The sequence below is a fragment of the Staurois parvus genome, unplaced genomic scaffold (genome assembly GCF_062004578.1).
Source record: "Staurois parvus isolate SC_StPar_1 unplaced genomic scaffold, SC_StPar_1.0 ptg000571l, whole genome shotgun sequence".
NCBI lineage: Eukaryota > Metazoa > Chordata > Amphibia > Anura > Ranidae > Staurois > Staurois parvus.
Window position 1 is genome coordinate 255,199 of NW_028318367.1, and position 15,442 is coordinate 270,640.

General features: G+C 48.4%; 1 protein-coding gene across 1 annotated transcript in view; it reads left to right on the top strand.

The window, feature by feature from the left end:
* LOC149450552 (uncharacterized) overlaps window positions 1–9,360 on the top strand; it is a 53,546-nt gene extending 44,186 nt beyond the window's left edge. Inside the window, exon 3 of the mRNA XM_089691749.1 lies at window positions 7,367–9,360. Within this exon, the coding sequence (XP_089547875.1) occupies window positions 7,367–9,185 (1,819 nt within the window). The 3' untranslated portion in view covers window positions 9,186–9,360. The remainder of the gene's footprint in view (window positions 1–7,366) is intronic.
* The last annotated feature ends 6,082 nt before the right edge of the window (window positions 9,361–15,442 follow it).

Genomic DNA, 15,442 nt, shown 5'->3' on the forward strand with positions numbered 1-15,442 from the left:
ACCACATCCACCGCCACCCCTCTGTCCAAGTATATCACATCCACCGCCACCCCTCTGTCCAAGTATATCACATCCACCGCCACCCCTCTGTCCAAGTATACCACGTCCACCGCCACCCCTCTGTCCAAGTATACCACGTCCACCGCCACCCCTCTGTCCAAGTATACCACGTCCACCGCCACCCCTCTGTCCAAGTATACCACGTCCACCGCCACCCCTCTGTCCAAGTATACCACGTCCACCGCCACCCCTCTGTCCAAGTATACCACGTCCACCGCCACCCCTCTGTCCAAGTATACCACGTCCACCGCCACCCCTCTGTCCAAGTATACCACGTCCACCGCCACCCCTCTGTCCAAGTATACCACGTCCACTGCCATCCTTCTGTCCAAGTACACCACATCCACCGCTACCCCTCTGTCCAAGCATACCATGTCCACACCCACCCCTCTGTCCAAGTATACCACGTCCACTGCCACCCCTCTGTCCAAGTACACCACATCCACTGCTACCCCTCTGTCCAAGCATACCATGTCCACACCCACCCCTCTGTCCAAGTATACCACGTCCACCGCCACCCCTCTGTCCAAGTATACCACGTCCACCGCCACCCTTCTTTCCAAGTACACCACATCCACCGCTACCCCTCTGTCCAAGCATACCATGTCCACACCCACCCCTCTGTCCAAGTATACCACGTCCACTGCCACCCCTCTGTCCAAGTATACCACATCCACTGCTACCCCTCTGTCCAAGTATACCACGTCCACCACCACCCCTCTGTCCAAGTATACCACGTCCACAGTGGTAAACATACAAAGCTTTATTGAACTATGGAAGGCATTCAATCAAGGCAGTTCAAGTCACTCGGCAACATGCGGCTTGTAGATACACTCATGGTAAGAAGGCTAACGGGGACTCAGTGGGACCTTGGCTGTGGGGTCTGACCACAGCACAACTCCCACACAGCTCTCTAGGGACAACATCAGTCTCACAGGGACTCAGTGGGACTTTGGCTGTGGGGCTTGATTTGGGTAGTGCTGGCTCAAGAACTCAGGGGGGCAGTCCAGGTAGCTATAATCCAGGCACGCAATGGGGCGGTTCATGACAAGGGCGGTCTGAGCACACAATAGGGTCAGTTCATGACAAGGGTATTCTGAGCACACAATAGGGGCAGTTCATGACAAGGGCGGTCTGAGCACACAATAGCGGCAGATCATGACAAGGGTGGTCTGGGTACACAATAGGGGCAGATCATGACAAGGGTGGTCTGAGCACACAATAGGGGCAGTTCATGACAAGGGTAGTCTGAGCACACAATAGGGGCAGTCCATGACAAGGGCGGTCTGAGCACACAATAGGGGCAGTCCATGACAAGGGCGGTCTGAGCGCACAATAGGGGCAGTTCATGACAAGGGCGGTCTGAGCACACAATAGGGGCAGTTCATGACAAGGGCGGTCTGAGCACACAATAGGGGCAGTTCATGACAAGGGCGGTCTGAGCACACAATAGGGGCAGTTCATGACAAGGGCGGTCTGAGCACACAATAGGGGCAGTTCATGACAAGGGCGGTCTGAGCACACAATAGGGGCAGTTCATGACAAGGGTGGTCTAAGCACACAATAGGGGCAGATCATGACAAGGGCAGTCTGAGCACACAATAGGGGCAGTTCATGAGAAGGGTGGTCTGAGCACACAATAGGGGCAGATCATGACAAGGGCGGTCTGAGCACACAATAGGGGCAGTTCATGACAAGGGCGGTCTGAGCACACAATAGGGGCAGTTCATGACAAGGGCGGTCTGAGCACACAATAGGGGCAGATCATGACAAGGGTGGTCTGAGCGCACAATAGGGGCAGTTCATGACAAGGGCGGTCTGAGCACACAATAGGGGCAGTTCATGACAAGGGTGGTCTGAGCGCACAATAGGGGCAGTTCATGACAAGGGTGGTCTGAGCACACAATAGGGGCAGTTCATGACAAGGGTGGTCTGGGCACACAATAGGGGCAGATCATGACAAGTGTAGTCTGAGCACACAATAGGGGCAGTTCATGACAAGGGTGGTCTGAGCACACAATAGGGGCAGTTCATGACAAGGGTGGTCTGAGCACACAATAGGGGCAGTTCATGACAAGGGCGGTCTGAGCACACAATAGGGGCGGTTCATGACAAGGGCGGTCTGAGCACACAATAGGGGCAGTTCATGACAAGGGCGGTCTGAGCACACAATAGGGTCGGTTCATGACAAGGGCGGTCTGAGCATACAATAGGGGCAGATCATGACAAGGGTAGTCTGAGCGCACAATAGGGGCAGTTCATGACAAGGGCGGTCTGAGCACACAATAGGGGCAGATCATGACAAGGGTGGTCTGAGCACACAATAGGGGCAGATCATGACAAGGGCGGTCTGAGCACACAATAGGGGCAGTTCATGACAAGTGTAGTCTGAGCACACAATAGGGTCAGTTCATGACAAGGGTAGTCTGAGCACACAATAGGGTCAGTTCATGACAAGGGTGGTCTGAGCACACAATAGGGGCAGTTCATGACAAGGGTGGTCTGAGCACACAATAGGGGCGGTTCATGACAAGGGCGGTCTGAGCACACAATAGGGGCGGTTCATGACAAGGGTGGTCTGAGCACACAATAGGGGCAGATCATGACAAGGGCGGTCTGAGCACACAATAGGGGCAGTTCATGACAAGGGCGGTCTGAGCACACAATAGGGGCAGATCATGACAAGGGCGGTCTGAGCACACAATAGGGGCAGTCCATGACAAGGGCGGTCTGAGCACACAATAGGGGCAGATCATGACAAGGGCGGTCTGAGCACACAATAGGGGCAGTCCATGACAAGGGCGGTCTGAGCACACAATAGGGGCAGATCATGACAAGGGTAGTCTGAGCACACAATAGGGGCAGTTCATGACAAGGGCGGTCTGAGCACACAATAGGGGCAGTTCATGACAAGGGTGGTCTGAGCACACAATAGGGGCGGTTCATGACAAGGGCGGTCTGAGCACACAATAGGGGCGGTTCATGACAAGGGTGGTCTGAGCACACAATAGGGGCAGATCATGACAAGGGCGGTCTGAGCACACAATAGGGTCAGTTCATGACAAGGGCGGTCTGAGCACACAATAGGGGCAGATCATGACAAGGGCGGTCTGAGCACACAATAGGGGCAGTCCATGACAAGGGCGGTCTGAGCACACAATAGGGGCAGATCATGACAAGGGTAGTCTGAGCACACAATAGGGGCAGTTCATGACAAGGGCGGTCTGAGCACACAATAGGGGCAGATCATGACAAGGGCGGTCTGAGCACACAATAGGGGCAGTTCATGACAAGGGTGGTCAGAGCACACAATAGGGGCAGTTCATGACAAGGGTAGTCTGAGCACACAATAGGGGCAGATCATGACAAGGGTGGTCTGAGCACACAATAGGGGCAGATCATGACAAGGGTGGTCTGAGCACACAATAGGGGCAGTTCATGACAAGTGTAGTCTGAGCACACAATAGGGTCAGTTCATGACAAGGGCGGTCTGAGCACACAATAGGGGCGGTTCATGACAAGGGGGGTCTGAGCACACAATAGGGGCGGTTCATGACAAGGGTGGTCTGAGCACACAATAGGGTCAGTTCATGACAAGGGTGGTCTGAGCACACAATAGGGGCGGTTCATGACAAGGGGGGTCTGAGCACACAATAGGGGCGGTTCATGACAAGGGTGGTCTGAGCACACAATAGGGGCAGATCATGACAAGGGTGGTCTGAACACACAATAGGGGCAGATCATGACAAGGGTGGTCTGAGCACACAACAAAGGAAGTTCATGGCTTCTAGGGACACTCACAATAGGCGGCTTGCAGGCACTCTGCAGCAGGTGGCTTCCAGGAAGGTAGGCGGCTTGCAGACACTCATGGTTCTGGCAGGGATGTCCTGGCTCACAGCAGGCGACAGCAGGGAGGGCAAATCTCCTCAGCACACAGCAGAGCGGGTAATCCAGGCCCCAGAGTATTAGGCAGAGTATCGTGGGGCCAACAGCAAAGCAGTTCTAGCCCAGAGAATTAGCAGAGTAAAAGCAGGTACTCCCAGCCCTGGAGTATTAGCAGGGAGGCAGCAGATACTCCCAGTCCTGGAGTATTAGTAGAGGGGCAGCGGGTACTCCCAGCCCTGGAGTATTATTAGAGGGGCAGCGGGTACTCCCAACCCTGGAGTATTAGCAGGGAGGCAGCAGATACTCCCAGTCCTGGAGTATTAGTAGAGTAACAGCGGGTTCTCCCAACCCTGGAGTACTAGTAGAGGGGCAGCGGGTACTCCCAACCCTGGAGTATTAGTAGAGGGGCAGCGGGTTCTCCCAACCCTGGAGTATTTAGTAGAGGGGCAGCGGGTACTCCCAACCCTGGAGTATTTAGTAGAGGGGCAGCGGGTACTCCCAACCCTGGAGTATTTAGTAGAGGGGCAGCGGGTACTCCCAACCCTGGAGTATTCTGCAGAGTGGCAGTGGATAATAGTCCTTACCTTTGGGGGGGTCTCCTGCAGAGTGCTCAGCGGGAATGACTTTGGAGGTCCAGTCCCCACCTGGACCTCCCAATGGCTTGCGAGTCCAGCAGCGGCGGAGACAGAAGACATATAACTGGTTCCTGCACTGGCCTGGCAACAGCCAGGATGCTTCCCAGTTGCCCCGGCAACATCCATCCCAGCGCCACATTGCCAGGGCAAAGTGGCATGCCCCCTTGACTCGGGCCTTTGTCTCCTGGTGTGCGCAGAGCACAGAAAAGTCTTGGGCCCACACTGTACCTGCCAGGGGGCGCGCATCGACTGGTTGGCGGCCCCACTCTGGAATCTCTCAGCGGTGTGTCACCCCTCCTCGGCTATGCGGCCCTCGAGGTGTGAGGGCCATCGCAGCGATACCTTCCCCCCATCCTGCATGGCCTGCCTTCAAAGGCCATGTCAAGATGTGAGGAGGTGACAAGGGGCAGAGGGGTGAGGTGACCCCCTCATCCTGTGCAGCCTATCTTCAAATCAATCACCCCTCTGTCCAAGTATACCACGTCCACAGACACCCCTGCACTATATACTCTGTTGTACATTATATACTCCTGACCCCTGCACTATATACTCTATGTTGTACAGTACATACTCCTGACCCCTGCACTATATACTCTGTTGTACATTACATGCTCCTGACCCCTGCACTATATACTCTGTTGTACATTACATGCTCCTGACCCCTGCACTATATACTGTATGTTGTACATTACATACTCCTGACCCCTGCACTATATACTCTATGTTGTACATTACATGCTCCTGACCCCTGCACTATATACTGTATGTTGTACATTACATACTCCTGACCCCTGCACTATATACTCTATGTTGTACATTATATACTCCTAACCCCTGCACTATATACTCTATGTTGTACATTACATGCTCCTGACCCCTGCACTATATACTCTATGTTGTACATTATATACTCCTAACCCCTGCACTATATACTCTATGTTGTACATTATATACTCCTAACCCCTGCACTATATACTCTATGTTGTACATTATATACTCCTGACCCCTGCACTATATACTCTATGTTGTACATTATATACTCCTAACCCCTGCACTATATACTCTATGTTGTACATTACATGCTCCTGACCCCAGCACTATATACTCTGTTGTACATTACATGCTCCTGACCCCTGCACTATATACTGTATGTTGTACATTACATACTCCTGACCCCTGCACTATATACTCTATGTTGTACATTACATACTCCTGACCCCTGCACTATATACTGTATGTTGTACATTACATACTCCTGACCCCTGCACTATATACTCTATGTTGTACATTACATGCTCCTGACCCCTGCACTATATACTGTATGTTGTACATTACATACTCCTGACCCCTGCACTATATACTCTATGTTGTACATTACATACTCCTGACCCCTGCACTATATACTCTGTTGTACATTACATACTCCTGACCCCTGCACTATATACTCTGTTGTACATTACATACTCCTGACCCCTGCACTATATACTCTATGTTGTACATTACATACTCCTGACCCCTGCACTATATACTCTATGTTGTACATTACATACTCCCGACCCCTGCACTATATACTCTGTTGTACATTACATCCTCCTGACCCCTGCACTATATACTCTGTTGTACATTACATACTCCTGACCCCTGCACTATATACTCTATGTTGTACATTACATACTCCTGACCCCTGCACTATATACTCTGTTGTACATTACATACTCCTGACCCCTGCACTATATACTCTATGTTGTACATTACATACTCCTGACCCCTGCACTATATACTCTATGTTGTACATTACATACTCCTGACTTCTGCTCTCTCCCCTCCCCCACTTCTATATATACACATAATATGGATTCTCTTTTGTTCCCCCCATTTGCTACCAGCTGGACATTTTATATCGGATGATGTGATTGGAGCACAGACTTTTACATGGTGATAATAATGTGATAACATCCTCCAACTTTGGACCCTTAAACAGAAAGTGATAATGAGGGAGGAGTCAATACCCCAATGATGGTGGTCTTCAGGATCAGTCCAGTCTTCATCTTGGTTGTTCTCCCCCCATCCTCACTCTCTGACCTCTGGTGGGGCTCAGCCCCGCTGTTCTTCATGACTAAATCATGGACTAAATAAGGAAGTGCAGTACTTCTTGTGTTGGGAAGATGGCGATGAGTGATAGAGGGGGTGGGGACCCTCGTCCTATAATCCCCTCATCACTGTCCCTCCTATAAAAGACAGTTCTGGCTGTTTCCTCACTCTCTGACTAAGGTCCATGAATAAAGAAATGACCTGGTAGGAGATCAGAGGAGCCATTTCCTAGTTCCCTTGAGGGTGGATTTGTAAGCTCCTCAGAGACCAAGCTGCCTGATGTGGGCGGAGTCTTGGTTTGGGGGAACCAATCAGCTCCTGTCTAGTAATCCTCTTTGTCTTTGTATTTTAGTCCATGGCCGGGAGATGAGGAAAACCTCCGAGGATTGTCTCACTTTGTTTCCAGACTGGAAAGTAGAAGATGAGGACATCACACAGTATAGTCCAGGAGAAAACCCGGCTCCCTCCAATGTCCATCGAGCACCACCCAGTGTAGATGGACCATCGGATTCCTTGTATCCTGAGGAACCTCAGACTGTGCGGGACCGGGCCAGCCTTCCAACAGGGAAGAGCTTCTCCTGTACTGAGTGTGGGAAGGGTTTCCATTCAAAATTCCTTGTTAATAGGCATAAAATGTCTCACACGGGGGAGATGCCGTATTCCTGTCCTGAGTTTGGGAAATGTTTTTCAGATAGGTCCAGTCTTCATAAACATCAGCGATCTCACACAGGGGAGAAGCCGTATTCCTGTCCTGAGTGTGGGAAATGTTTTTCAAATTCCAGTCTTTACAAACATCAGAGATCTCACACAGGGGAGAAGCCATATTCCTCTTCTGAGTGTGCAAAATGTTTTTCAATGAAGTTTGATCTTTGCAAACATCAGAGATCTCACAAAGGGGAGAAGCCATATTCCTGTCCTGAGTGTGGGAAATGTTTTTCGATGAAGTCCAATCTTTACAAACATCAGAGATCTCACACAGGGGAGAAGCCATATTCCTGTCCTGAGTGTGGGAAATGTTTTTCACAGAAGTCCAGTCTTTACACACATCAACGATCTCACACGGGGGAGAAGCCATATTCCTGTCCTGAGTGTAGGAAATGTTTTTCAAAAAAGTCCAGTCTTTACAAACAGAGATCTCACACAGGGGAGAAGCCGTATTCCTGTTCTGAGTGTGGGAAATGTTTTTCAATGAAGTTCGATCTTTGCAAACATCAGAGATCTCACACAGGGGAGATGCCGTATTCCTGTCCTGAGTTTGGGAAATGTTTTTCAGATAGGTCCAGTCTTCATAAACATCAGCGATCTCACACAGGGGAGAAGCCGTATTCCTGTCCTGAGTGTGGGAAATGTTTTTCAAATTCCAGTCTTTACAAACATCAGAGATCTCACACAGGGGAGAAGCCATATTCCTCTTCTGAGTGTGCAAAATGTTTTTCAATGAAGTTTGATCTTTGCAAACATCAGAGATCTCACAAAGGGGAGAAGCCATATTCCTGTCCTGAGTGTGGGAAATGTTTTTCGATGAAGTCCAATCTTTACAAACATCAGAGATCTCACACAGGGGAGAAGCCATATTCCTGTCCTGAGTGTGGGAAATGTTTTTCACAGAAGTCCAGTCTTTACACACATCAACGATCTCACACGGGGGAGAAGCCATATTCCTGTCCTGAGTGTAGGAAATGTTTTTCAAAGAAGTCCAGTCTTTACAAACATCAGAGATCTCACACAGGGGAGAAGCCGTATTCCTGTTCTGAGTGTGGGAAATGTTTTTCAATGAAGTTCGATCTTTGCAAACATCAGAGATCTCACACAGGGGAGAAGCCATATTCCTGTCCTGAGTGTGGGAAATGTTTTTCAATTAAGTCCGATCTTTACAAACATCAGAGATCTCACACAGGTGAGAAACCATATTCCTGTCCTGAGTGTGGGAAATGTTTTTCACAGAAGTCCAGTCTTTACACACATCAAAGATCTCACACAGGGGATAAGCCATATTCCTGTCCTGAGTGTGGGAAATGTTTTTCACAGAAGTCCAGTCTTTACAAACATCAGAGATCTCACACAGGGGAGAAGCCGTATTCCTGTTCTGAGTGTGGGAAATGTTTTTCAATGAAGTTCGATCTTTGCAAACATCAGAGATCTCACACAGGGGAGAAGCCATATTCCTGTCCTGAGTGTGGGAAATGTTTTTCAATTAAGTCCGATCTTTACAAACATCAGAGATCTCACACAGGTGAGAAACCATATTCCTGTCCTGAGTGTGGGAAATGTTTTTCACAGAAGTCCAGTCTTTACACACATCAAAGATCTCACACAGGGGATAAGCCATATTCCTGTCCTGTGTGTGGGAAATGTTTTTCACAGAAGTCACATCTTTGCACACATTTGAGATTTCACACGGGAAAGAAGCCGTTTTCCTGTCCTGTGTGTGGGAAATGTTTTTCACGGAAGTCCCATCTTTCCAGACATCAGAGATCTCACATGGGGGAGAAGCCACTTTCCTGTCCTGAGTGAGGGAAATGTTCCTCACTGAAGTCCTGTCTTCCTGTACATGAGGGATCCCACACAACCCTGGAGGTGTATTAGTGCCTTGAGTGCGGGAAATGTCTTCTAGATGAATGTTGCTGGACATCCCAGCTCTCATGTGGGGAAGAAGCACACCCTGATATACACCTCAGATATACTCCATGGCTGATCTTCATCATGGAAGAAACAGTTGATAAGGAGATGAGAGGCCCCCAAAGACATGGATGAAGTGCAGTAAATGTCGGGGTGCAGAGTGGTCAGTAGATCCTGGAAATGAAGGACACAACTTCAGCCCTTCTTGGGTGTCGGAGTTGCGTTTCCTGATAATGATATAGCGGGTTACAGAGCTAGAAGCCGGGAGAGCCCAGATCTCGTTATCGGGGAACTTTACACAGACAACAAGAACTTCTGAAGTTGATGTCCTTCATTTCAAGGCTCTACAGAACAGTGGTGACCCCGAAGCATCTCTCTGTCTTCAGTCCATCCTTCTCCCATCCCCCAACAGGAGGGAAGGAGAACTCCGCCCCAAACTAGGGGGGAACTTTCCTCTCATTATTTCCCTTGGCTTCTGTGTGGGTTTGGGTGGTTGGAGGAGTGCGGCACGAGAGGGAACACAGCTTGTTCTATGTCTACATATGGGGTCTGGGTAGAGGGGATCCACCGGAAAATATTTCTACTCTTTGATTTTGTGCAAATCGTTTCTGTTTTCACTTTGAAGGGCGATATTATGTGTGGTTTGTAAAAGGGATTGGCCCAATAGATACCGCCCCACTTACAGAATAGATGAACTACTATGACCAGCATTCATTCAGCCATGTCACATGTTGGAATCTTTTCTACAATACTTTGTTATAATAATGGAACACGTTGTGTATTGTATTGTACACCAATAATAATGACTCCGCCCCCACATTCCAGACAAGGGATCTTCCTGACCAATCGGATTCCTCCCTTTGGTATTTCCTGATTCTATGATTACAATCTTGTTAGAAGTAAAACTATAATAAAGAATTTATTGAGTGAAAATAATTGTGTATGTCGGGGCCACAATGGGTATCTTTGGGGCCCAAACATTTCTCACAGGGGACACTTTACAAGACTTTACAGGTCATCCAGTTTCTGGTTCACCATGAATAATGGCCCAGAGTGCAGGGGTCAGGAGACTACTTCATACAGCCCTGCAAACAATGTGCAGTGCTCAGGAGTTACATCCCAGAGTACAGTGGTCAGGAGTATGTGATTTCCATCCCAGAGTACAGAGTGTAGTGGTCAGGAGTATGTGATTTCCATCCCAGAGTACAGAATGCAGTGGGCAAAAGTATGTGATTTACATCCCAGAGTAGAGTGTAGTGGTCAGGAGTATGTGATTTACATCCCAGAGTAGAGTGTAGTGGTCAGGAGTATGTGATTTACATCCCGGAGTGCAGAGTGTAGTGGTCAGGAGTATGTGATTCACATCCCAGAGTACAGAGTGTAGTGGTCAGGAGTATGTGATTTCCATCCCAGAGTATAGAATGTAATGGTCAGGAGTATGTGATTTACATCCCGGAGTACAGTGTAGTGGTCAGGAGTATGTGATTTACATCCCAGAGTACAGAGTGTAGTGGTCAGGAGTATGTGATTTACATCCCAGAGTACAGAGTGTAGTGGTCAGGAGTATGTGATTTCCATCCCAGAGTGCAGAGTGTAGTGGTCAGGAGTATGTGATTTACATCCCAGAGTACAGAGTGTAGTGGTCAGGAGTATGTGATTTACATCCCAGAGTACAGAGTGTAGTGGTCAGGAGTATGTGATTTCCATCCCAGAGTGCAGAGTGTAGTGGTCAGGAGTATGTGATTTACATCCCAGAGTACAGAGTGTAGTGGTCAGGAGTATGTGATTTCCATCCCAGAGTACAGAATGCAATGGTCAGGAGTATGTGATTTCCATCCCAGAGTACAGAGTGTAGTGGTCAGGAGTATGTGATTTACATCCCAGAGTACAGAGTGTAGTGGTCAGGAGTATGTGATTTACATCCCAGAGTACAGAGTGTAGTGGTCAGGAGTATGTGATTTCCATCCCAGAGTGCAGAGTGTAGTGGTCAGGAGTATGTGATTTACATCCCAGAGTACATAGTGTAGTGGTCAGGAGTATGTGATTTCCATCCCAGAGTACAGAATGCAATGGTCAGGAGTGTGTGATTTACATCCCAGAGTACAGAGTGTAGTGGTCAGGAGTATGTGATTTACATCCCAGAGTACAGAATGTAATAGTCAGGAGTATGTGATCAGGAGTATAGAGTACAGAGTGTAGCGGTCAGGAGTATGTGATTTACATCCCAGAGTACAGAGTGTAGTGGTCAGGAGTATGTGATTTCCATCCCAGAGTACAGAATGTAGCGGTCAGGAGTATGTGATTTCCATCCAAGAGTACAGAGTGTAGTGGTCAGGAGTATGTGATTTACATCGCAGAGTGCAGTGTTCAGGAGTATGTGATTTACATCGCAGAGTGTAGTGGTCAGGAGTATGTGATTTCCATCCCGGAGTACAGAGTGTAGTGGTCAGGAGTAGATGATAAACAGTCCTCATACAGAGTGAAGTAGTCAGAAGTGGTATGTCATGTACAGTGCACAGTGGGTAAGATCATGTCTTATACAGCTCAGTATTTAGAAGTGGTCATTGGTCAGGAGCATGTCATACATGGCTCAGCAAAAGGAGTGCAGTGGTTAGTAACATTTCACATACAGCCCATCATACAGAGTGCAGTGGTCAGGAGCATATAATATACAGCCCTGTGTATAGAGTGCAGTGATCAGGAGTATATCTTAGGTCTGTGTACAGAGTGCAGAGGTCAGGAACCTGTTATATACAGCCATGTGCACAGAGTGCAGTGGTCAGGAGTATGTCATATACAGCCCTGTGTACAGAGTGCAGTGGTCTGGATAATATCTTAGGCCTGTGTACAGAGTGCAGTGGTCATGAGTATATCATATACAGCCCTGTGTATAGAGTGCAGTGGTCATGAGTATATCATATACAGCCCTGTGTACAGAGTGCAGTGGTCAGGAGTATATCATATACAGCCCTGTGTAGAGTGCAGTGGTCAGGAGTATATCATATACAGCCCTGTGTAGAGTGCAGTGGTCAGGAGTATATCATATACAGCCCTGTATACAGAGTGCAGTGGTCAAGAGTATATCATATACAGCCCTGTGTACAGAGTGCAGTGGTCAGGGTTATATCTTAGGCTTGTGTACAGAGTGCAGTGGTCAGGATTATATCTTAGGCCAGTGTACAGAGCGCAGTGGTCAGGATTATATCTTAGGCCTGTGTATAGAGCGCAGTGGTCAGGATTATATCTTAGGCCTGTGTATAGAGTGCAGTGGTCAGGATTATATCTTAGGCCTGTGTACTGAGCGCAGTGGTCAGGAGTATATCATATACAGCCCTGTATATAGAGTGCAGTGGTCAGGATTATATCTTAGGCCTGTGTACAGAGCGCAGTAGTCAGGAGTATATCTTAGGCCTGTGTACAGAGCGCAGTGGTCAGGAGGATGTCATATACTGCCCAGCATGCATAGTACAATGGTCAGGATGTTGTGGTATACAGCCCGGTATACAGAGTACACTGGTGAAGAATATAAACCCTTGTAAGGAATGCAGGTATCCAGCGACAGCCGGGATGACCAGATCGGTGGGCTATGCCTAAGAAATGTGGAATAAGACGGAGTAGGAGGAGTATGATTACAGGGGGTGTAAAGTCAGGAGGTTTGTTACCTCCATGCATTCTATATATGAGGGTAAATACCCTTCTCTGTGCAGCAGCCCCCCCAATATTCACCTGAGCCCCATCCTGATCCAGCGATGTGCACAAAATCCTCGGCAGTTTGGGGACTCTCCCTCCTCATTGGCTGAGACAGGAGCAGGGGCCATTGGCTCCTGCTGCTATCAATCATAGCCAGTGAACCAATGAGGAGGGAGAGGGGGCTCTGTGGACACACAGAGCAGTGGCTCACTCCCGAGCCTGATTGGATGCCCCCATAACAAGCTGCTTGCTGGGAGGGCACTCAATGGGATAAAGGGGCCAGGAGCACCTGCAGGGGACCCGAGAAGAGGAGGATCCGGGCTGCTCTGTGCAAACCATCACACACAGCAGTAAGTATGACATGTTTGTTTTAAAAGAAAAAAAAATTGCCTTTAAAATCACTTTGTCTTGTTTACTAATGGACACGACACCCTCCGACACCCACAGACCATAAACAAAGCAAAAGTGACAAATAAATGTGACAGCAAATAACCAACCCAACAACCTGACTATAATACACTGTGTACAAATGGAGGGAAGCTGACATACACTGGGCAGACCCAGGACTGGGAATCAGGGGAGCAGAGATGGGGGAACAGGATGCAGGAAACCAGAATCAGGGGAAAGTATACAAGATACAGGACGCAGGATCCAGCAGGGAAGCGACTCACAGGAAGAACACTGAGGGACTGATGAAAACTACGGGGGGATTATATACCTTCCCAGCAGCCAGCATCAGGTGGAGCCTCAATACTGACATCTTCTGTCTGCTGGGTGACACAGCAATGTCTCCTCTCCACTTCCTCCTGACTCACCTCTCACCCAGAGCTTCCTGTCTGTACCTGACATCACTTCCTGTCTATACCTGACATCACTTCCTGTATGTACCTGATATGACTTCCCATGTGTACCTGACATCACGTCTTGTATGTACCTGACATCACTTCCTGTCTGTATCTAACATCACTTTCTCTCTGGGTAGAAGGGCACTCACCACCTGGTGGAGCTCAGAGGAACTGCAGCTCCAAGAAATGTCTCGTAGTTTGAACCTTCTTGTTGTTTCTAAGTGTTCTCCAATGTTCATGTCCATGTCTGGCAGGTTCCAGGACTCTTCAGAGTGGCAGTGAGGTGATGACTCCGGAACACTCTCTGGGTTCCATCACCAGGCACTGCAATTATACCCAACTGCTGGGAGCCGTCATCTCCTTTCCTACAGTGAAAGTATAATTGTGACATCAGCAGAGAGGTAGTGGGAGGGTGGGATCAGGTAAGTACCACCACTGACCACCAATGCTGGGCTGGGGGTACACTTTATTCTCACTGACACCAACAATGGGGCTTTTTTTTATCTCACTGACACCAACAATGGAGCTTATTTTATCTCACTGACACCAACAATGGGGCTTATTTTATCTCACTGACACCAATGATGGGGCTTATTTTATCTCATTGACTCCAACAATGGGGCCTATTTTATCTCACTGACACCAACAATGGGGCTTATTTTATCTCACTGACACCAACAATGGGGCTTATTTTATCTCAATGACACCAACAATGGGGCTTATTTTATCTCACTGACACCAACAATGGGGCCTATTTTATCTCAATGACACCAACAATGGGGCTTATTTTATCTCACTGACACCAACAATGGGGCTTATTTTATCTCACTGACACCAACAATGGGGCCTATTTTATCTCACTGACACCAATGATGGGGCTTATTTTATCTCACTGACACCAACAATGGGGCTTATTTTATCTCACTGACACCAACAATGGGGCTTATTTTATCTCAATGACACCAATGATGGATGTCAAGGAAATCAGGCCCACGGTGACTGGGTAACTGGAGATCCATGATTGGTGGAGAAGGAATGAGGGTGGGGCTTTCTCTGAATTCTCATCTGTTGACAATTGATGGACTGATCTGAATTCTGTGTGAAATATATCTGGTTGTTAATGATTGGCTGGAAATCAGGCAGTCACACCCCTAACCGATGACTCCTCAGCTGTCAGCAGGTTTCCCCACTGACAGCTGAATGTCCACAAAAGAATTGTCAGCAATTACAAATTGTGGAAAACCCCTCAGAATGTCTCTGAGAAGAAATGATATTTTATCTTCTCTCCAACTCAGACTATATTTGTCTTAGACGTAAGAGGCCCAAAATCCCGAGTCCCTGTCAGGTCTGAGCTCCAGCCGGATACAATCACCTTCTCCACTCACATAGTTTGCTTTTGTAAATGAAGTGAGTACAGAATTGAGGAAAGCGAGGACACCCGGCAACAATGGGATTCTGTCCTATCTCCTGCACCCGGAGCAAATGAACAACATGTACCAGCCTTCCCAGCCCCATCAATGTACACTGTGGAGGCATCTTGTATGTAGACTCTGGATTCAACAAACCAGCAGCCTGGCCATTCAGGAACGTACCATTGTTCAGCTCTGGGGGGGAACA